We start from the raw sequence: 23542 nt of genomic DNA, 5'->3' as shown, positions 1-23542 counted from the left end.
AGACAGCCAGGTTTGTCACTGCCCATGATCCGTGCCCAGGCCCACCCTTGCTTCCCGCTCTGCAGCTCCCTCTGTGTAGTGGCCTCGGCTTGGGCTGGGGCTGCACCACCCACCCTCCTGCTGCTCCAGAGCTGGGGGCACTAGCCTGGGGTGGGGGCTGGTAGCTGCAGTGGGAAGGGGGGCTCTGGGCTCTGGTGGAGGGGTATGGAAGGGGTGGAGCTGGGGGCTAGCGTCCCCAAGCCGGTGGTTCACGGGTCACCCATGCCCCCCACATTGTAAACACTTCAGAGAGAGAATAGTAACAGGAAGAACCAAACAAACAATCTGTATTATCATCCAATTTAGCCTTGTGAGAGGAGACCCGCTGTGAACCATACAATACTTAATATACATGTAAACAGCTGGATAGATTAACATTTCTTGTCTGACAGAAAACCTTTTTTTACGCCCTTGCTGGTGACCAGTCCCTAGACCAGGGGTAGGCAACCTATGGCACGTGTGCCGAAGGCAGCACGCGAGCTGATTTTCAGTGACACTCACGCTGCCCGGGTCCTGGTCACTGGTCCGGGGGCTCTGCATTTTAATTTAATTTTAAATGAAGTTTCTTAAACATTTTAAATACCTTATTTACTTTACATACAACAATAGTTTAGTTATATATTATTGACTTATAGAAAGAGATCTTCTAAAAACATTAAAATGTATGACTGGCACACAAAACCTTAAATTAGAGTGAATAAATGAAGACTCAGCACAGCACTTCTGAAAGGTTGCCAACCCCTGCCCTAGACAATGACTTTAAAAATGTAATTTTCTGTTTCTATACATAAATCCTTACACAATATCTATATGGCTTTTATTTGAGACCTCACATGACACACTTTAGTTTACCTAGTCGCATCCAAAATGTGCCAGGTCATTGATTATATGATCACATACTATTTGTCCACAGGATCCCTGCCTCATTCAGTGAAGTCCAGTTATTCAATATTTTTTTCTATCCTTCACATTCAGTGGGTGACCCCAGTCTTCATTTACTGCACATCAACAAACCTAGCACTGAATACACAATAATTAATCTCCTCGTGGTCATACCTGTGGCGCTCTTGCCATAGCCTCTGAGTGCTTCACAAACATCAATGAATTTATCTTCTCAACACCTTTGTGAGAACAGATGCTGTTATTATCACCTCTTTATAGGTGGGGATCTGAAGTATAGAGAAATTAAGGCCAAAATGTTCACTAGTTTTCGTGCACCATGGCTCTGAGCCAGAAAGGTGTTTAGGCTCCTAACTTCCATAAATACCTTTGTGGGGCTTGGCCCAAGAACCTGAATTTTCAGAGTATTTAGCATTTTTATAGGATTTTATATGTTCAGAGCTCAGCTTCAATTGTAGCTGTGAGTGCTCAGCAGTTTTGCAAATCCAGCCCCAGGTGTCTCATGTTGGGCACCCAGAAATTGAGGAACATGTGTGGCTACTTGTGAAAAATTTGGTTTAAGTGACTTGCCCAGCATCACAGAGATAGAAGCAGAGAGAACCAAATTCTCCAAGGAGGCATTCAGCTGTCTTCACCATGAGATTATCCTTTCCCTTCCTGCTAGCCCTGGTCTTCACTTCTGACCAAATGAATCAGGGGTCCAACAGTCTCTTTCACTACCCAATCCTGATTAATCCCCAGCAAAGGGCCCTTGTGTGCATTCAGTGAAACAGGTGCCCTATAGAAAAAATAGCACGTGATCATGAAATTAAAGCTTGTATCATAATGCATACACACAAAAGGGGCTGAATTAAGGTTACATGGGCAACCTTAGTTCTAGTATTTCCTCGCTTTAGAGTGCTTGACTTGACAACCTCAACATTCTTTTTAATATAGTTATTGAATGTTCCAGTCTCTACCTTCCAGTAGTGTTTTGTGATCTCAGCCAAGAACAAGGCCTCATAGTCTTAGGCTTTTTACTATGGGCATGTCTACACTTAAAAGGCTACAGCAGCAAAACTGTACCACGTCAGTGATGCTGCTGTAGCGCTTCAGTGTAGACGCTACCTGCACCCCAAAGAGCTTACCATCATTACAGACAAGACAAAGGCTGGGAGTAACTGCTGCTAGTGTCCCTTCAGTTTTTTGTTAAAAATTCATTACTTTTTCCAGTATTCCACAGATGTTTCTGTCATGCCTGTCCCTAAATGAAAATGTTTATTACACTGTCTTGAGGAGTGTACTGAGCACTCAGAATCACTGTATCAGGCAGATGATCTATTTGGTATTTCTAATTTATATTTACAGTATTTACTCACTCTTGGGGGCAGGGAGCAGAACAAAATCATAGTTACTAGAGCTGGATAGAAAGAGGTAAGCATATCTTATGAAAAGAGTCAAAAGACAGAGTTTTTTCATTGTGCTGGAAATTTTTCATGAGAGTTTAAATTTTTTTCCTCCCACTCAGGGTGGAGAATAACCTGCTCTCTCACTTTTTTCCAGTTTTAAAACCCATAGGGATACTTTTTTATACTTATAAAAAACACAAGAAGAGAAGGAAAGGCAAGTGTGTTCCTCCTCCCCCCATCAAAATGAAAATTTCAGGGAAAAAATGACAAGATTTCTCAAAATGAAACATTTCAACCAAAATGAATTATATTTCATAAAAATTTTCATGTTGGTATAAAAGGCATTTTACATAAAAATCATTTTAAAGTTTTGACCAGTTCTAGTAAGAATACAGTTTAATGGGAAAATCCACACCCTAGAGGATATCATATCTCTTTCTGGCAAATTTGTGTAGCTTTATCATTGGAATACAAAACATTTAAATCCATTTAAACCCTACATAGAGGTCTTAAATGACACATAGATTTTGTGCTGGTCCTCTGCACAGGGTAAATTTCATCTAGAATGCATTTCATAATACAACACTTTGAAACCCAAGTGCTTTGCATACACTAATGAAATGTGTCTTGCAACCACCCACTGAGATAGTGACGTAACCTTATTCCCATTTTACAGATGGGAAAACTGAGGCATAGGCGGTCAGTAGCTCACCAGAGGTCACTCAACACATCAGTGATGGCTGGGAATACAGTATAGAAGTCCTGACTCCCAGACCCTTGCTTGAAACACTAGCAACAGCACCACCCGTATAGCTTGCCCTATAATACATTTCATATAGTACTTAACATATATGTTTGTTTGCTCTTTTTCTAGGTTGTCCAGGGTCTGGTAATTGGAAGACTAACTAGTCGCTTTACAGAGAGGACCCTGATCATGTTGAGTGTCTTAGCCTTCAGTGGAGTGGGCCTTGCTATGGTAAGATAATGGGTGGGATTTTTAAATGAACCTTAGGCCTGGCTTACATTTAAAAGTTATGTGGGTATAAATATATTGGTGAGGGGTGTATCTGTGTGGTGGGTTTTTAAAAATCAATATAGCTATATGGGTAACAGCTCTTGTGTGGATGCAGTTATATTAGTATGTTTAGTATGACTTATCAGGATAGTTATCCCCCTTCCCATACATGCATGGCTATTCTGACATAAAGCACTTTTTTACCAATATAACCATGCCCACATTAGAGAGGTTGTACTGCTTTAATGTATCATAGACAAGCCCTTAGTGACTTAGGTCAAAAAGTTCATTGACTTTCAGTGAAACTTGTGTTCCTAAAGGGCTTGTCTGCACACAAGTTATACTCTCAACCTATACTGGTGCCCTTAAATCAGTACAACCTCCTAGTGGATGCAGTTAGAATGGTATAAAGGTGCTTCCTATATGGGAAAGGGAATAAGCTGTATTAGTATAAGAAAACTTCATACTACTGGAAGGCCTTATTTACCCAACAGAGTTTACTGGCACCACACGCACTTACGCACACACCCATCCCTGCTGTTCCATAGCAAAATGCCTAGTGTAAAAACAACTGTGCTGACAGAAGAGTGCTTCTGTCAGTTTAGCTAATGCCATTCAGGAACATTATTGTGGTGGCAGAACTACTGTTGGCTTATGCTATGTCTACACTAGGAGACTGTTCCAGCATAGGTATACCAACCAAAGCACTGTAATGTAGATAAGCCCTAACTGTGACCACGCTAGGGGTTGTTTGGTAAACAAAAACAATAATAACAAAACCCCACAATACACTCCTCTCACACCTAACCCAAAGAGTCATACCAGTACAAAACCATGTTTAGAACAGGCATGAGTAACTTGATGCTTTTGAAAACCTTACCCTCAGTTTTTGCTTGGTTATGTTTCCTGAACTTCTCTGAAAGTTACAGGGAAAAAACCCACACTGTGACAAAAGTTTGCTGGTGATATTAGAGGTTGCTCGTTTTGGCTGGCTGTTTTTAACAATTGAGTTTAGTGCCCTTTTGGAATGAAGCAGAGAACAATTTTTGTGTACCTTGGTCTTGAACTGCCAAGAATTGCCAAGACTCCAGGATGCATGAAGTCTTGGATGAGGATGACAGAGAAAGATGACAATAGATTCAGCTGTCAGCCTTTAGAAATTCACTGAAAAGTTTGGCCTTGAACCCTCTAACCAGCATTTGATTATTGTGTATGTTGCAATGAAATGGCTGTGTTACAGGGGCAAAAATGACAGATCTTATTCACATACCTGTTACGCTATAACTTTGTTTGTGGGCACACAGAGGTTAAGTGACTTTTCCAAGAGGACATATCAAATCCATGCCAGAGTAAGGAATAGTAACCTAGGCCATGTCTACATCTAAAATTTTGCAGCGCTGGTTGTTACAGCTGTATTAGTACAGCTGTATAGGGCCAGCGCTGCAGAGTGGCCACACTTACAGCAACCAGCGCTGCAAGTGGTGTTAGATGTGGCCACACTGCAGTGCTGTTGGGCGGCTTCAAGGGGGGTTCGGGGAACGCGAGAGCAAACCGGGAAAGGAGACCAGCTTCGCCGCGGTTTGCTCTCGCGTTCCCCGAACCACCCTGCAAACCGCAGGGAAGGAGACCTGCTTGATCGGGGGTTCGGGGAACGAGAGAGCAAACCGGGAAAGGAGACCAGCTTCGCCGCGGTTTGCTCTCGCGTTCCCCGAACCACCCTGCAAACCGCAGGGAAGGAGACCTGCTTGCTCGGGGGTTCGGGGAACGCGAGAGCAAACCGGGAAAGGAGACCAGCTTCGCCGCGGTTTGCTCTCGCGTTCCCCGAACCACCCTGCAAACCGCAGGGAAGGAGACCTGCTTGATTGGGGGTTCGGGGAACGCGAGAGCAAACCGGGAAAGGAGACCAGCTTCGCCGCGGTTTGCTCTCGCGTTCCCGAACCACCCCGCAAACCGCAGGGAAGGAGACCTGCTTGTTCGGGGAACGCGAGAGCAAACCGCGGCGAAGCTGGTCTCCTTTCCCGGTTTGCTCTCGCGTTCCCCGAACCACCCTGCAAACCGCAGGGAAGGAGACCTGCTTGTTCGGGGAACGCGAGAGCAAACCGGGAAAGGAGACCAGCTTCGCCGCGGTTTGCTCTCGCGTTCCCCGAACCACCCTGCAAACCGCAGGAAAGGAGACCTGCTTGATCGGGGGTTCGGGGTACAAGAGAGCAAACCGGGAAAGGAGACCAGCTTCGCCGCGGTTTGCTCTCGCGTTCCCCGAACCACCCTGCAAACCGCAGGGAAGGAGACCTGCTTGTTCGGGGAACGCGAGAGCAAACCGCGGCGAAGCTGGTCTCCTTTCCCGGTTTGCTCTCGCGTTCCCCGAACCACCCTGCAAACCGCAGGGAAGGAGACCTGCTTGTTCGGGGAACGCGAGAGCAAACCGGGGAAGGAGACCAGCTTCGCCGCGGTTTGCTCTCGCGTTCCCCGAACCACCCTGCAAACCGTAGGGAAGGAGACCTGCTTGTTCGGGGAACGCGAGAGCAAACCGGGGAAGGAGACCAGCTTCGCCGCGGTTTGCTCTCGCGTTCCCGGAACCACCCAGCAAACCTCAGGGAAGGAGACCTGCTTGCTCGGGGTTCGGGGAACGCGAGAGCAAGCTGGGGAAGGAGACCAGCTTGATTACCAGAGGCTTCCTCAGGTATGCTGGGATACCTGCTTATTCCACGGAGGTCAAGAAAAGCGCTGGTAAGTGTCTATACTTGATTACCAGCGCTGGATCCTCTACACCCGAGACAAAACGGGAGTACGGCCAGCGCTGCAAACAGGGAGTTGCAGCGCTGGTGGTGCCCTGCAGATGTGTACACCTCCTAAGTTGCAGCGCTGTAACTCCCTCACCAGCGCTGCAACTTTCTGATGTAGACAAGCCCCTAGTTTTCCTGACTTCCAGACCCATACTTGAGCTACTAGGCAACACTGTGTCCCTGTACAAGTTAGAACACAAAGCTAGGAGCCAGGAAGGTCTGGAGTTTTAATCTGAGAAAGTAAATCATTGTTTCATTGGGTGACTTTGTGCCAAATCACCTGATTGCTTTGCGTTGACCTATGCTTCCACACAGAGACTGCATAAGCACCAAATTCGGTCATACCAAAGTGGCGCAAATCACCTTCTCCCTGCTCAACCCAGATAGAATGACCTGTCTTAGCAATGCTTCCTAAACCCTACCAGCCAGAGAACTGAGGAATCAAAATCATGAGCACAATATGGGTCCTACATGGGACTGCATACTGTGATGCCATGAGTCCAGCATGCCATTCATCATCACACGCACACACAGCTGGCCTGAAACAAGCCTAATGGATGAACTTCAATGGCACCACCTGAGATGCAGAACCTGAGTGGAGCCCAATTACCCTCCTTAATCTTGCTGTCTCAGGAGCAGGTTCACTGAAACATTTTAGTATTCCTGTCAACGCTCCAGACTTTAATTACCTCAGAAGATTGAGAAATGAGCGAAGGCAGTAATGAGAACATAATGAGCCAAGCAAGACGGCATCTCTCATTCAGACTCTTTCTTTTGTGAATTTGTTAGATAAGGGTCATTGAAAAGACTTCAAACCCATCCAAAGCAGTAGGAATAGGATACATGAGCTTACTGGGCATGTTTTTATTAATAATAATGAGGAAAGATAAAAAGGGAGTAATTTAAAGAGCATAATTTAAGTTTTCTCTGCATAGATCACAGTGTTATTGCAGGGCAGCACATATAACTGTGGATTAATGAGCCACAGTTGGAAGAAATCCAGCCCAAAGAAGTTCTTACTAACTTTGTGAAGGAACTCTGCTGTGAATTCACTTCAGAGCTGGCAGTTAGGACATGCCCAGGGGGGCTTGGGGACATCCTGACGGCATGGGCCTGAGAGACAAGGGTCGGGAATGACTTCCTAGGACAACTATTCATAGGAAAATACAGCTGCAGTCCTTTCCACCCAGGAGAGCTTATTAAAAAGTCCTCTGTTCAAAGGGCTGCCAAGAAAACATCTGTGTGTGGGGTGGCTTTTCATAATGGAGGTCCCAACAGGGATGAGCCTTGTTGAGGCAGCTTGTTGCAGTGTCAGGAGGGCCCTGGCTGACCTCAGTACTCAGATTACAGACCTGGGGTCATAAAATGTTTGACTTTAATTCCTCCTCCCTCCCTTCCAAGCATGAGCATTAAAGATAGATCAACTTAATTTTTTCCTCCTACTATGTACTTGCTATTGTTGGCCTGCCAATGGATGCCACATCTGCAAAACAAAGCCTTTTCCTCAAGAGTGGAAGCAAGTAGAGAGAGCAGCTGTTTGAAAAAGAAACCTAAACACCCTCCTGGAAGGGTTTTGGAATCTAACACAGGAGGTGATTGGTGGGGCTTTCTATGGCCTCAGAGGATAATTTTGCAGCTTGAAAGGCATCTAGATGATGCGTGCCTATTCCCTGGGGGTTGAAAATGGGGCAGGGATGGGTCAGCTAGGAGATGTGGGGATTTTGAACAGCCGTGATGGGCAATCAGTGGTCAGAGGAGATGATGTTTCTCATTTGCAGGTGTGGGAAGGCTTATGAATTAACAGGGTCTGGGTGGGGCTGCAGAAAGGTTTGGCAGTCACATAAGGGATGTTTTCCTCTAGGGGGTGCATGTTTTTGCCTTGCCCTGCCCCTTCTCTCCTGTTTCCCATCCATCTGCCTTTGAGCCTGCCTTCTGGGACCCCAGGCACAATCCTTCCTATCTGAAAAATAAATTCTGGGTTTGGCAGTCATGTTCATACTGGGGCCTTCCAACCATGATTCCTACAGGGCCTCAGCAGGGGGAAGCACTCTCCCTAGCACTCCCTCTGCTTTTAACAGTCATTCCCCACTTTTGTTGTTTGTTATTGAAGGGCCCGTCTAATTCAGGGAGCCATGGTTCTGCTGCCTCCACACTGCCCAAATGGCAGACAATTCCCAGAGGTCAGGGGAGTGTTAAAGCTGCGTTCTCTCCTGAGATTCCTGCATGAGCTCTGGAAGCATTTGCTCTAGCACAGGAGCTCTTATCATCCATCCACTGGTCTGAATATTTTGTGTATGAAGGCTATATCCTGTAGTCCTGACCCAAAATTTAGGCAAAGGTCCCATGGAAATCAAGGCACCTATCTACCTTTGTCTCCAGAAAGGGGTTTAATATATACATACTTTTTAATCCAGTCAAGAAAATGATTTAAACCTCAGAATGAGCAGATCATGAGTTAGGTATGTTTCTGGGCTTGTTTTCCCTCTGTAACCAAGAGACGCTGACTGGATTTTATGAAAGGAAAATCCATGCAGGATGAGCCAATGAGTAAAACTTCCAGATTAACAAAGGATATAAATGATCTCCAGATGACAGTAAAAGAAACACACCTCAAAAGTAAACATAGGATAAGAGATTTCCAGTACAGAGCGAGGGAGGAGGGGCATTAATTTCCTTTCTGTACTCCAAAGAAATCCATTCATTTGACCAGTAGGGATTGTGAATGAATTCAGAGCTGGTTAAGCCCTACTGCATAAGAAGTTTATTCTTGTACTTTTGTTTAACTAATAAACTGCTGAAATGACATCTCTGCTCAGAACATGTGCAATAAGAAAATTGTTACATTCACTAATTATGTTCATTAACGTGTCCTTATGACTGGGAGACCTGTTCCAGATTACTGAATTCAGTGAATTCATTAGCAAGTATACTGACAAACAGGATTAGCGATCCCAAGGGTACAGTATTACATAATGTACTGTGTTCATTTATTTTGACAAGCAAAGCTTAGTTTTAATTATTTATGATGATGCATTATAATGGGTGCTGTAGCCTGGTTTGTATAAGTAATGAAGACTTAATGAGACTGCACTACAGGCCCCTGCTATTAAATTTTTCCTGAGAGGTGGAGCAGACAGCCTGGGGGAAGGAGGGGGGGATTGTGGGAATTGTCATGCTTTGTGAATTAGCAAAGCAAAACTAGATGAGGTTCTACCTTAATGTACGGGTTATAGTTTCTTACATATACTGAATGTTTATAATAATGCATTAAACACAAATTTAACAGAAATGATTTGAATGGGCTGGATCTTCTATTGGTGCAAATCTGTTTTGCTGCATCAGAGCTTCATCACTGTACACCAACCAGGAGTCTAGTGCACTATATATTTATGAAAATCCAGGCAGGATTGTATCTCATCAGTGTGACGTTATCCTTTGTGCTGCCCAGGAGCTGGTTTTCTAATAGACGTGGAATATTTTGTTCTGTCATGTAGGCGCTGATGACGAACGTGTTCCATTATTGCATCATTGCCCTCCCCATGGTATTTGCACTCTGCACTATGGGCATCATTACGGACAGCATTCTCACCAAGTCCGTCCCTCCTTCTGACACTGGTAAGACTTGTGAAAAGACTAGATTTTTTTTTTAATTAGACGATCTTCCAGCTCAGAGTCTGGGCCTTGTGGCTTTTAAAGCCTGAGGTTTCAAGCTGTGAGCTGGCATGTGCATAAACGCTGCTGTGCTGATGCTGTGCTGCCAACCACGACTTAGAGCGTTGTGGGAAGAATGCCGAGTTCCCAGCACATGCCATCAGGCGTAATTTGACTAAGAACAAAGCGTAACCTGTATTAGTCCTGCATCTCTGCCAACCAATTAACGCTGGTCAGAAGAAGCAGGCCTAGACTTACAAGGAGGCCTGCAGTGAGCCCAGCATCAATTGACAGCATAACAAGAGACAGAATCCTGCAGCCTTTACTTAGATTTTCTGTGCAAAGCTTTACTTATGCTTAAGGCTTAGGTGAATCACAAGGCCTTGTGTCAGCCCTCTGCACTTAGGACAGTGGTCTCAAAATTTTTTACCTCATTTCCCCCCTTACCCATGTTTGCACCCTCCTCCCCTGGAGCAGGGTCATGGCTCTGGGAGTGGGGGACGTGGACAGGAATGAGGGGGCTGAGGCTAAGGTCACAGCTGCGGGTGGGACCAGGAGCGGAGCCCCCTGAACATTCCTCTGTGCCACCTCTAGGTGGGCGCGCCCCCCAGTTTGGGGACCTCTGATTTAGGATCATAAGATTGAGATGAATAGATTTGGCCCTTAAAGGGGCTAGGATAAAAGGAAGAGCTACAATATAGGACAGCTAATGAGCTAAGTTATATTTTAAGGTTGTCACACTTCATAGTGCCCTGGCCACACTGCTGTAGTGTGGTTGTGCAGTTTTCATTTTACAGTAAGGCACATTTCTGAGAAACATGCCATTCCCCAAGAAATCCTGTTCAAACAATTGCATATAATTTAAGTTGGAAACCAGAATGAGCAGGTACAGAATGAACAGAGGACTAGCTTGTACAATATTGACCAAACACTCCATTTATAACTGTATGTTCCTTGTATTCATTCAGGTTCTTGCTGCCTGCACTTCCACTTGCAAATACCCAGCCATATGGCTGGATCCAACAAGGAAAGGTCCACATAGCTTTCCTGTTACTCAGGTGCTTCTTTTCATGCAAAACCAGGCTATGGGACACCACAATAAACCATAAATGCTCAGTATTGAAACATAGTAGCATATTCTTGCAAATGAGGGGCCCTGTTCAGGCAGAGAGTCACATGAAACTTAAAAGGAGTCATGATTTCTGTGTATTATAATAAAGGGAGTGTCTGGCCACCACCCTATTGGAGAGGAAGGGTCAAAGTCCTGAAAAAGTCTTCATCATCTGAATGTCCATGCCTTCCTTCAGTGAAAGAGTTCTCCCAGGATGCAGTGCCATACATATTGTACCAACATCAGCATGACACTCTAAACCTTCCTTTCCAAAATGGTAAGCGGGCAGCTGAGAAGCTGCTAAGCCCAGCAGACCCCTGGGTTTTGCCAAGCAACCTTATTGTCCTATCTACCATGGACAAAACAAAGACTTCTGCCTGACAGCCTCACTGTTCTATGTGAAGAGACAGCGAAACTGCTGATGGTCACCCACAGAGCCAGCCACCATAATCCATACATCCCTCAGAGCAGCAGCTACAGCTTTCGTTGCAGCTGGTTGTAATAATTGTGCTTAAACTATTTTGTGATGTTTCCATGTGCTGTTAAAAGAGTTGTTGCATTTTGCCATAGAAGAGGCTGTGGTTCAATGGTGGGCATGTATATTTATTTCCTTCAGACGTGGCCAGAAAATGTATGCACACATTTGTGCTGCCACAGCAATGTTCTGGGGAGCCTTGCTTGGCCCCCACCATCTCTGTCCAAATTATTCTTGCTAGAAGTAGAGCGTCCTTTTGTGTGGAATGAGGCATTTTAAGATGAGCTAGTACCTATCTGTAAGTGATGCTGCTTCTCTCTTAAGCCCTGCCCCCATGGCTACACTCCAAAAATATCTGTAGAGTTGTCCTCTTTTGGGAGATCCATAACTGGACCGGTCAGATTCTATCCTGCATTCCCTATTCCGTCTGAAGCTTTATGGGCAAGTGTTTCTACAGAGCTCAAGGCCACCCAGGGGGCGGGGGTGGGGGAAGTGGGGCAATTTGTCCCAGGCCCCACAGGGCCCCCACAAGAGTTTTTCGGGGTCCCTGGAGCAGGGTCCTTCACTCGCTCTGGGGGCCCTGGAAAACTCTTGTGGGGCCCGAGCCCCTGGAGCTTTTGCCAAAGTGCTGGGTCTTCGGGGCACTTTGGTGGCGGGTCCTGGAGCAGAAGGAACCCCCACCACCGAAGTGCCGCTGAAGCGGGGGCCCCCTGAATCCTCTGGGCGGCCCTGACAGAGTCCAGTTGAAATTTAACTCAAAGTTTGTACAGTCTGTCAAAGGTTGTAAAGCACTCTGGGATTTTTCTGGATGACAAGGTCCCATGGTTAGCCTGATTAATTTAAGGCTGAAATCTACCTCACATGCATTGTGAGCACCTAGAGCCATTGAATCTTGGTTAGAATTTAATTTGTTTGCTAAAACGTATTTAGTTCACACTAAGGACAGATCTTTCCAGGACTCAATTCTGTGCGAATGAAAATCAGGAGTTTCAAGTCTTCAAGAAATGTTTGAGGGAGAGCAGTGGAGGAGGGGCAGTAAATGGCATTTAAACATAGAGCAAATGTGGAAATCATCCAGACTGCTCTCAAAAGGCTTTTGTGAGGAAAAATGGAGCATGCTCCTCTTTCAAAGCCCAGAGGCTAACTTTGGTCACAAGTGAACATGAGTTTAGTGGCCTCTTCATAGTCCTTGTTTGTTTGCGTACGTTATTAAATCGCCCCCACACCCCCTATTCAGCAAGATTGGCAGTCTCTGCTGAAGGACAGTGGAGAGGGTGGTACTGCAATTTAAGACAAAGGTGCACTTGCAAAGGTTGTGCAGAGCCCAGAACTAGCACATTGGGGAGTGTTGCAAGAAAATATTGTGTGCATTTGGAGAGCTGTGCATGGGTCCAGGACTACAATGGCAGGGGATTGTAGCAGGTCAGGATTGAGGAGCATTGGCAAAGTTGTGTTTGGGCTCAAAACTAGATTGGCAGGAGATGCTGCTGCAGGTCAGGATTGCAGTTCTTTAGCAAAAGCATGAGGAGCTCAGGGTAAAACTTGTATAGCCTGATACAAGTGCTGAGAGTCATTCACTTTCTCAAGTAGGTTTTTGTTTTTAAAACTTTACATCAAGGCAGAGGCAACAGTGAAATCAAGAGTCCCTGACCCAGCAGAGCAATTTCAGTGTGTAAGCTGCTTCTTTGGAGTACCTGTCTAATGTAGTGTGGGTGCCTCCCAGAGAAACAATGCTACTAAAATGCCTGCCACTCTTTTCTGGTCATGGGTGGCACCATGCAGTAGCCGTTCCACCCATATTCCAAATAAAACTATTGTCCCAACTGTACAAATGTAAAATTTACGCTACAAATTGGTCATTTCTAGTTGCATTTGTTAATAAATCTCTGCCTTTTAATGGCTGTTAAACTTGATGTGATATTGTGGCATTAAAGCTTTTCACATCAAAAGCACAGGAAGTGGCATTAGCCTTGAAGATTTTTAGTCAATTTAAAGAACACTCACATTCACAAGATTGTCCTATTCACCAGTTCACCTTGAGGAACTCCCTTCGGAACTGTATCTGTCTTGAGACTTGCTGAAGGAATCTTCTGAAGATCTTTTCATTAAGGGCGCTATCCAGTATTGTCCAAAGTCAGTTGTAGCCTTTCCATTGATCTTAATAAGTGCTGGGTCAGGCCTTTATGATAAAGAGGGGATTAGCCCCAGATTAGAGTGCCCCTCTTATCAAAGAGCTGGAAGACTGGATAGAAGTTAGTGGAAGCTGGTTGTCCATTGTGGATTTTCTTTTCTACTGTCATTAAAGCGTCCCTGCCCTTCCCAAATAGGCTTGTCTACACTGGCAATTAACAGTGCTGCAACTTTCTCACTCAGGGGTGTGAAAAAACACCCCCCCTGAGCACAGCAAGTTGCGGTGCTGTAAAGCACCAGTGTAAACAGTGCCCCAGCACTGGGAGCTGGGGAGACATAGCTCAGTGGTTTGAGCATTGGCCTGCTAAACCTAGAGTTGTGAGTTCAATCCTTGAGGGGGCCATTTAGGGATCTGGGGCAAAAATCTGCCTTGGGATTGGTCCTGCTTTGAGCAGGGGGTTGGACTAGATGACCTCCTGAGGTGCCTTCCAATCCTGATATGATATGATTAAGGCATGTTAAAGTGCTGCTGTCACAGCACTTCAGCATTGCCAGTGTAGACTAACTCTATAGTCCCATGCTGCAAAATTCAGATTTCAAACTGCCTAAAGATCAGAGGTGGTTCATACTGCAGGATCTAGCTGGTTCTTTAGGAAACAGAAATTATCTTTCAGCAAAATAAACCTTTCAGAGGTGCAGAGCTGGAGCCTGGGCCTGTTTAGAGGATGGATATCTGATTAAACATACACACACAACCCACCCACACACTACAAAGTGCCAGCTCAACTGTTGGGAGCCAGTTTGGCTGCTGTATATAGTAATTAGTTTAGTTCAAATGCCTGGAGGGGGGAAAAATTGTAGAACCTGCCCAGAAAGTTTGGTGGCTGCGTGATTGCTCCCACTGGGGAGAGATCAATTTTGGGGATCCACCCAGCTCATTGATGGGGAGCAGTACCCAGAAGATCTGGCAGAAAGATTTTTCCAAGACACACACACACACATTACTCCCCCTCCTACTGGCTCCCTTCTCAAACTAGCCTTCTGAATAGAAGTACAGCAGGCTTGGATCTGCATTAGACTGAGGACTGGTCAGATTTCCTCTAATTCACACTCCCCTAAAGATTTTTTGACTCAGTTCTGTTCCAGTTACATGGTCCTCCATCACTTTATAACTAGTAGAATCAAGTAGTGCATTTGTGCTCCCATTTAGCTAGGTAGGCCTCCATGCATGGTGCCATACCTGGCAGCAGGATCTTTATGTAAAGTCAAAATGCCTACATCCAGAGTTCTCTCTCACCTGTGCAAGCAGTGAAATAATCATATCAATACCTAAATTGGACCCCCAAACCCCCTACTTTGTGACCAAAGTCTAAGCTTATCTCCCTTCTCCTTCTCTGCTGTCCTATTCTAAGACTTTTCATTTTGGTGCTATACTGGTTTTCCTATATGAATAGAAGAATAATGTGCCTGCACCATACGACACGTGCTATAATATTCCATGTCCATTCATCTGCATGCAAGTGGCCATACTTTGCCAAGTAATAAGTGCTTTCTCATGGTCTGTGGCTCCTGCTCCCTTTAAGCTCCCAGCATGGCACAAGAATCTGGTGGAGCTGGATAATGGTATCCAGCATGTGTTCATTCATATTGAAGCAATCTTTATTTGTGAGGAGGTTTTTCTAGGGTATCATCCATTCTGTTGAAACAGACTAGTTAGAGCCCAGCCTTTCAGAGCCAAGTTGCTAAACTGCAAAGCCTTAACAGCCTGTTATCCTGAGCTTGAGGACAAACTGTGATGGGTTGTTTTAGTAAGGTGGAGATGCACTGGTAGCTGCCTTATCTAATTATTGTATTAGAAAAGTCTGATCTTCCAAGGTTTGCAAGAGACAGAGTATTAAATTACCATACCCTTAATTAAATAAATGTTCCCAGTTGCAAGCTTAACTAAGAGCACTACTTCCAGAATCAGAGCCTAGCTCCCTGTATTGGGCACTGAATTCTTTCTTGACCAGTGCAGAATCTGATTGCCCTTGACTGCAGTATTCCTGTTGGGTGAACACTGCAGTGGAGAGCTGAGATGGCTCACAGTGGAAGTTACACACTTCTGGACACACAGGGTCCATGTAAGCTATGTCTATTCAACAAATTATCATTAAACCTTTGTAATTAGAATTAATCTGTCACTTATGTATGCACTTTTTCCTCCCCCCTCTTCTGTAGGTGCCATGCTTGGGATATGTGCATCTGTTCCTCCCCTGACACGGACAGTGGGCCCAACACTAGGTGGAATTTTGTACAAGATGTTTGGAGTCTCAGCCTTTGGTTATTTGCAACTGGTTGTCAATATATCTCTGTTTTTGTATATTTTTAAGAATAGAGTACCTCAGAATGAGGAGAAAGCTCAGTAATCCAGGCTACATGTAAATCTACTTTATCCACAAAATCTAAAATGTGCAATGTTTATATATAGATTATGTATTAGGACTTTTACCTCCATCACCCTAGACTGAAAATAAAAGTAGCTTTAAGCTAGCACTTTGCATTTCAGCAGCATATACAATAACTTTTGCTATTGGAGCAGTTTACAAAGCCTTAGTATTTGATAATATTCCGCACCATTGATAGGTTTGCAGACATCTTCTGGGCTTGACACTATTACAAGAGATAGGACCCCATCCTCAGCTGATGTAAGTCAGCATAGTTCCATTAAAGTCAATGAACCCAATCAAGATGCAGCCCTCTCTCTTTAGTAGTAAAGGGGAGGCACTGACTAGCTCAGGTTGTTTTAACAGTGCCAAGCACAATGAAGCTCAGATCCCCATTTAGGCCTCTGGGCAATACAACATTGAACGCTAATAGTTACAGAAGTTCCAGCAACTGCACTTCAGTCACCCCCACTTACAGGGGTGGGTCTATCATCTCTCACACTGTAGAATGGAAGTAAAGGCATGGCATCCAGATTTTTCAGACATGGTGTCCTAAAGTTAGCTACCCGAATCCATATAAGTTATGCTTTAACCCCACCTGGGAAAAGAAAACAAAAAAACTCACCCCTCTTTCGGGAGAGTGTTTCAGGCTGCAGTACAGGTAATTGAAAAACCTTTATGTTCAGGAAACTAAGTACTGTATCCTTCTGCTTTAAGGCACAAAACCCTCAATGCAGAGCATTTCTTCCCACCAGCCATACATAGGGAATCAGAACCAAGACTTTCTTCAAGATGGTCCAAGCAACTGATAGCTGAAGCCTATTTCATCCTGTGGGAAAAAAGCAGCTAGTCCATAACTTATAAAACCTCATTAGTAGTTTATTGCCATGGCATTTCCCACTTCTTGGGTGAGCAAGCACTTCCCTTTTGAGCCACACCCTCCACTAGCTCCTTATTAGAACTATGCTTTAATCAGCCCTTAATTAACCCTCCTACATGCTGTTCTCAGTATAATCTTTGTAGTTTCCACCAATACTCTCTGGTCTCCCTCAACCAAGACTCTGTGGAAGTCAGTGGGAACTTTACTTGAGTAAGGATTTCAGTTTCAGACCATTAGTAAGAAACACTACACAGGAAGAGTCTTGCACCTCAGTTTTAGCGCCAAATGCATTTTTCCTTGTACTTCCCCTTTCTAGCTGTAGAGAAAGGATAGCTGTATGTTGCAGAATTACTCTCAAGGAAATGTAGATTAATTAGCAATAAGTCTCATATGACCTGATTTTCCTAAGCACAGTACCAGGAAGTTCAGCTATTTCTCCAGCCCCTTGGCTCTGCAAAGTGTCCTAAGAAGAAGCTGGTAAGAAGTACAGCACTTCCTACCTCTGGTTAGGCTGGAAACCCCATGAGAACAGCCCCTCACATTCAGCATGGCGGATCCTGGCTGGATCTGGAAACTGCAAAGATGCATGGAGATGTGAAATAACCGGGAACTTGTTATATAAACCTTCATTCTATATGTTGGTCTTTATTTTATCCTGAACCAGTTCAGCTATCGCACTTCTTCTGGACTAAGCAAGCAGGGGGTATTAGAGGAAGCATTCTGGAAGGCACTTTTAGTCTGTAACTGGTGTCTGCAGTGGTTCTTGCACCTTCCTCAGACGCAACTAATCCTGACTATTGAATTCTGGATTAGAAGGGCCAGGTCTGATACAGTATAGCAATTCCTAATTTAGATGCAACTGAGTTTCTGCTTGGAGACCAACTGAAACAGGCTCTTTCCTACAGACATATCAGCTTTCTGTTATCAAAGCACATTAGTCGTTTTATTAACAAAAGTGTTTGGATAGATTAGTGTAGCCCTATTTATAGATGGTGTCTATGAACTATTATTCTGCAACCTGCACCAAAAAACATACTGCACTATAGTGTATAGTAATAAAATGTGAACATTTCAAGTACTTTATTTGGAATGGACACATTAATGCAAAAGCAATATTAAGACCTCTGCTTAAAGACATTCATCAAAATAAATACAAATATAGATACCACAAATAATTTAAATTGGGTTTGTTTTGCACCAATGGGCGCTGAATATTCTTTGCATCTCATAAATAGATAAGAGTAGTTTGCAAAGCTGTGCCACTAAGAAACTTCTTGAAGCTTCACCAGAAGTCCTTTTGAAAGAGTCTTTGGTTTTTAAAATGCATCTCAGGCGAAGCTCAGGGCTCTTTGCTCAGCAGCCTCAGACTTGGAGGAAACCCAACTGTTCCCAGCCACCTTCTTTGCTTTCCTTCATTGGTACCCTGTCCCATTTCAGTCCAAGACACTCGATCTGATGCGGTGCATTCTAAAAGGAGCAAAAGAAAATAAGTCAGAAGTGGAACAATACAGCAGTATTCTTGTGGGGTAAGCACCTAAGGGAGTTTGGCACTCGTATTTAAAAATCCCAGCCTATACACAGAGTTGCTTAAAGAAGCCCCCATTAAGTGTCTGTCCACATTTCATCAACTAAGTGGCATAACTGATCTTGCTAGTTAGTAACCATGCACAGTATCACCCAGAGATCCCTGGTAGGTAACACTCACAAAAAGGCAAAAAGCTCAGCCTCCAAAATGGAGCGCCAAGTCTAAGCGTTCTCTGCTGGCCACAATGGCTTAAGCAGCAGCATTGGTACCAATCTAAAGGCTAGTACTACTTTCCAGACAAAAGTTGCAGCATGAAAAGTCCATGCCCACTGCTTGAATGGGGGGGGAGGCAGCATAAGGGGGTGATTAATGAAAGCCTGAAACAGGCAAACACAGCCCACCCCATGAAGTGAGGTGGCCCCTCAAAGCAGTAAGAAGGCCTGGACCCTCCAAGCCCCTTCCCAATTCAAGCATTAAAACCCAAGTCCGGCCTCAAGCACATGATGGGAGAGTCTTCCCAGGGAGAACCAAGCAGTGTCAGACCCACAGAAGGAGGTTGCCAGCCCAAGTTAGAGAGTAGAGGAAGGCAGCATCCCAACAGCAGTTCTCCCATTCCCATTATTGCTGCCTTTATCCTCTTAAAAATTGAGATATTTGCCACACTAGTTACTAGGAAGTCACTTCTTATTCCAGGCTCACAGATGCTAAAGTGGCTTTAAGACAGGGGTCGCCAACCTTTCAGAAGTGGTGTGCAGAGTCTTCATTTATTCACTCTAATTTAAGGTTTTGCGTGCCAGTAATACATTTTAACGTTCTTAGACGGTGTCTTTCTATAAGTCTATAATATAGAACTATTGCATGTCAAGTAAATAAGGTTTTTAAAATGTTTAAGAAGCTTCATTTAACATTAAATTAAAATGCAGAGCCCCTCAGACCAGTGGCCAGGACCTGGGCAGTGTGAGTGTCTTGTGTGCCGCCTTTAGCACGCGTGCAGTAGGTTGCCTACCCCTGCTTTAAGACTATCCCTAGTGATTTTCATAAACCAAGGGCATATTGGGGCTTTCCGGGAACCATTAAATTGCACGGCCCAGCAGGGGCCGCTATGGGGCCACGTCCGTTCAACCCCTCCAGTACCGACCGGCTATGCTAATTCAATCAGCGCATCTGCTTGCAGGCGCCAGGGCTACGCTTTTAGCCAATGCAAAAGACGGGGATGGGGTTTAGCCTAAGGTCAGGGGGTGCCGGTTCAGTCCGAGTGCTACGGGCAGAGCCGGCCGATCCGATCCCCCCGTGGGAGTCCCAGTGAAAAGGCAGCATGAGCCACCTGCTCTCAGGGGCTCGCAGCCGCTGTTTAAAGCCCGGGAGCAGCGCTGGTCTGGAACCCGGGGGGCAAGTTGGGCAAGGCCTCCCGCGACACTAAGCAGACGCTGAGCACGCTGCGAGCTCGCCTGCCTGTGATCTCTGCTCTCCCGTCGCTGGCCCTGCAGCCCGTGAAGCTCAGTGGAGACGGGCTAAGGCGCAGCGCAGCAGCCCACGCGCGTCTTCTGCAAACCCCGCGGGGCCTTGGGGCGCGCTCGGCTCCCCTCGGCCCGCGCTGGCAGGTTCGGGGCGCTCCCCGGACCCCCCCGCGGCTCACCTGTCGCCGTCCCTCCTCCTGTCCTGCAGCTCCGCGGGCTGCTCAGGGCGCCCGGGTCAGGCGCCGCTCCTGGCTGCCCGCCGCCTGCTCCAGCTCCTGGCGGCTCTTGAAGTCCTGGATGGCCCGCTTGTTCTGGAAGTCGATGAGCGCCATGGTGATGGAGGCGTTCCAGCAGCTCTGGTCCGGGCAGCGGAAGTCGATCTCCTTGCGGTCCGTGGTGACGATGGTGAAGTAGATGTACTTGCCCGTGCGCTCCACGCAGTCCACCTTGAGGATGGAGTGGAAGCCCAGCTCCTTGCCCCGGGCGCGCTTGTGCCCGTCCGGGAAGAGACTCAGGCTGTCCTTGGTCAGCACCACCAGCTTCTTCTTCCAGAACTGGAAGAGGCTGTCGCTGCGCTTCTCCAGCTCGCCCTCCCGGATCACCTCGCCCGGCATCTTCATCCTCCGCGGCAGGCGCAGCCCTGGGCTCCCGCTGCGAGCCGGCGAACTCGGCAGCTGCTTCTGCTCCGGCGCCTTCTCCAGCTGCAATGGGCGAAGAGCGCTGGCTGGAGAACAATTTATTGCGGTGAGTCAGCGCCTCGCTCTTCCGGTCCCCCTCCCTGCCCAGCCCTGCTGTCACCCACCCCCGGCCTCCCCTGCCGGCCCTGGCCCTCCCCGAGCCGCGCCTGAGTATCCGGCACCTCCTCCCCCGCTGGCCCCAGGCTCCGCCTGCCCCTCATCCCCCTCCAGCTCCAGTTCCAAACCGGTTCACCTCACACAGCCTCCTGCATCCCCGCCCCCTCCCACTTCAGCCTCTTTCATGCCCCCCCCTCCTTTCCACCCCTGTTCCCAGCCTGCCTCTCTACAGCTCCCCCTCTGCTCCACTCCCTTGCAGCTTCCCATTCCTTCTGCTTGTGCCCTCCCCCAAGTTCCCATCTGTCTCAGGTCTCCCCCAGGCCCTCTGTCCCCGCTCCCAGAGTTGCCAGCCCTCCAGGATATGGAGTCTCCAGGAATTAAAGATTAATCCTTAATTCAAGATTGTAATGTGATGAAAGCTCCAAGAATACATCCAACCAAAACTGGCAACCCTCCCCAAGCCTCTTCTCTTCCTGTGTCTCCCCCCCCACCCACGTCTTCCCTCCCCATCCCCTCTATCTACCTAGCCCCTCACCTGTCTCCTTTCTCGCCCTCTATGCCCCTTGCCTGCCCCCAAGCAGTGACACTGCTCAGGAATGCAGTTGCTGCCCAGCCCATAGCGTGACTCAGCCCGGCAGCAGCGGCCTTTGGAACTTTCTCAAGGCTTCAAGCCACTTCCAGGCTGGCCTGAGTACTCAGGCTGGATGCTGGGGGATGGGGAGGCCCCTTAACCCTAAACGTCACCAGACCGGCTCTGTCCTGCTGGAAACCCTGTGGGCTGAGGTTCCTGATTTCTGTCCTCTTGACAGCCAGGTTCTGGGACCCTCCCCAGCTTGCATGCCAGGAGAGACAAAAGGAGAAGGGTCCCAGGCTACTTCCGCCTTTCCTGGCCATGAAATGTACAAACACCCCCAATCCTCTCATATGTCCAGGGCAGCCCTCCATTCACCTACCTAACCAATTTCAGCTCTCTGCATTTCTGAAGTGCCCATCACCATGCTATGTAGGCTTCCTCTATTAAGCTACATTAAAGAATGCAGGACACTTTTTCACATTGGAAGCTCTTATCACCTACTACAGCACTTTAATAATCCAAGCCCTGGATCCTGTAATTCATCATTCCGGAAGTCTGCTGAACTCTGTATGAAACTCTCCCAGTCCATCCACACACAGTGAATTGCAAGATGAAGGCGATAGATCAGCTTTTGTGCAAAAAGCTCCATTTTCACCTGGTAGTTTGGGGAGAGATGTTTGGGGGTTTTTTTTTGTTTGTTTGGTTTTTTTGTTTCATGTGAAATTTGCTTTTGGCAGGTGTTTCTGAGGGCAAATTCAGTAGTTTTTAGAACAGATAGCATTTTTAACTATAAAAACAAACAATTTCTTTACAATTAGAAAGGTTAGTTAAGATTTAGTACCTAAATGATAGGGTGATGGGTGCATCAGAAATGCAGAGTAGAGGGGGTCCAAAAAAGGAAATATTTTGTTTATTTTGAACCACCCCCCCAAAAAATCAAATTGTCCATTTCCTATTGAAGTGTCCATCGTTTGGCAATTTTCCATCCTCTAACAGGCACAAGTTGGAAAAAAACACCTTGAATGTGAACAGTTGTGTAAATGCCAAGTATTAATCATGATCATTACTTATTAAGACATTCTGTGAGGCCTGATTAAAAGGGACATTGTCAAGGCTAAAATCTAGGGGTTAGATGGAGGCAGAAGGGAAGGGAGCAGTACTCTCCCACACACCACTTACAAAATATGCTGCACCTCTATGAATGAGATGCTGCTTACAGTAGACTATGCACAGGTTTGTATAATTTTTGGTGGTGCCCAGAACAGGTCCAAGTCCTGCCTCTACCCCCCACACACACCTGCCTAAGGCTCTGGGAGGAGGTTTGGGTGCAGGAGTGGTGCAGGTTCTGGGAGAAGGGTTGGGTGCAGGAAGGGGTGAGGGGTGTGGGCTCTAGGAGGGAGTTTGGGTGCAGGATCTGGGTGGGGGTTGGGGTGCTGGAGAGAGTGTGTGGGGGCTGGTTCTGGGAGAGAGTTTGGGGGTAGGCTCTGGGCTGAGACGGGGTTGGGGCGTGGGAGAGGTTGAGGGGTGTGATGCTTACTTCGGGTGGCTCCCGAAAGCGACCTGCACACCCCTCTGGCAGCAGCTCCTAGGCGGGAGGGGGGAGGGTCTCCGCATGCCACTGCCCACAGGCACTGCCCCTGCAGCTCCCATTGGCTGCAGTTCCCAGCCAATGGGAGCTGCAGAGTCGGCGCTTGGGACAGGGGTAGCACACGGAGACACCTGCCCCCCAGGGCTACAGGACCATTCCGGCCTCTTCCGGGAGTGGCATGGAGTGAGGCTGGGCAGTAAGCTGCCTTAGCCCCACTGTGCTGCTGGTGGTGGCCGAGGGCCCCCAGGCCCTTTTATATCACCCGAGGGCAGCAGTTGGGGCCGGGCAATGCTCCGAGGGAGGCGCACGGGGGGTGGCAGGCAGGGCTGGGGAGAGACCCGGCCACGAACGCTGGTGGAGCTGGGCCCCCGGGCCCTGAATATTCCTGGAGCACAGGCACCACGAGCCCATATAACTCGTGTCGCTCCTGAATATGCAGATGTTCAAAATATGATTGTTGCTGCTTGGTTCGACTGCAGTCCTTGAGCTGGGAATAGTATATACCCTGCCCTGGAGCGCTGCAAGGCTCTTTGAGCTTGAATCCTTTTCAGCTGGGGAAACAAAATAAGTAGTGGTATAGCACCAAAAAGAGAAGTCACTACAGTAAATTGTGCAGGTCTGTGATCTTCTCTCTTCTTTCTTAGGCCTGGTCTAGGTCCAGATTTTATACCAGTAGAACTATGTTGGTTAGGGGTGTGATTGTTGATTAAATATATCTATCTATATATATATATCTATATCATTACCACCTCTCATGCGGACATAGTTATATTGGGTAGAGGTACCTGACACAGTGCAGCTTATTC

General features: G+C 46.8%; 2 protein-coding genes across 12 annotated transcripts in view; one reads left to right on the top strand and one right to left on the bottom strand.

The window, feature by feature from the left end:
* SLC22A18 (solute carrier family 22 member 18) overlaps window positions 1-23542 on the top strand; it is a 213323-nt gene that overhangs the window by 121021 nt on the left and 68760 nt on the right. For 5 of the 11 annotated variants that reach the window (XM_030560552.1, XM_030560554.1, XM_030560553.1 and 2 more), the window contains 3 exons: window positions 3202-3303; window positions 9620-9740; window positions 15713-16039. In XM_030560552.1, coding sequence (XP_030416412.1) covers window positions 3202-3303; window positions 9620-9740; window positions 15713-15900 — 411 coding nt within the window. In that variant the 3' untranslated portion in view covers window positions 15901-16039. Of the gene's footprint in view, window positions 1-3201; window positions 3304-9619; window positions 9741-10744; window positions 10965-15712; window positions 16040-23542 lie in introns of those variants that run through there. The other 6 variants (XR_004000108.1, XR_004000109.1, XM_030560555.1 and 3 more) reach the window with 2 other exon arrangements.
* PHLDA2 (pleckstrin homology like domain family A member 2) lies at window positions 17847-20541 on the bottom strand. Its single transcript, XM_030560569.1, has 2 exons — window positions 19960-20541; window positions 17847-18265 (listed from the first exon to the last, which is right to left on the bottom strand). Exon 1 carries the CDS (start codon window positions 20398-20400, stop codon window positions 20002-20004), a length of 399 nt encoding a protein of 132 aa, XP_030416429.1. The 5' UTR covers window positions 20401-20541; the 3' UTR covers window positions 17847-18265; window positions 19960-20001.

The sequence above is a fragment of the Gopherus evgoodei genome, chromosome 4 (assembly GCF_007399415.2).
Source record: "Gopherus evgoodei ecotype Sinaloan lineage chromosome 4, rGopEvg1_v1.p, whole genome shotgun sequence".
In the NCBI taxonomy this organism is placed as follows: domain Eukaryota; kingdom Metazoa; phylum Chordata; order Testudines; family Testudinidae; genus Gopherus; species Gopherus evgoodei.
This window is presented reverse-complemented; position numbering and strand designations above follow the sequence as displayed.

What these genes read in the sequence shown, in the direction of transcription:
- PHLDA2 (XM_030560569.1), bottom strand. Translation starts at nt 20,400, where the DNA reads ATGAAGATGCCGGGCGAGGTGATCCGGGAGGGCGAGCTGGAGAAGCGC.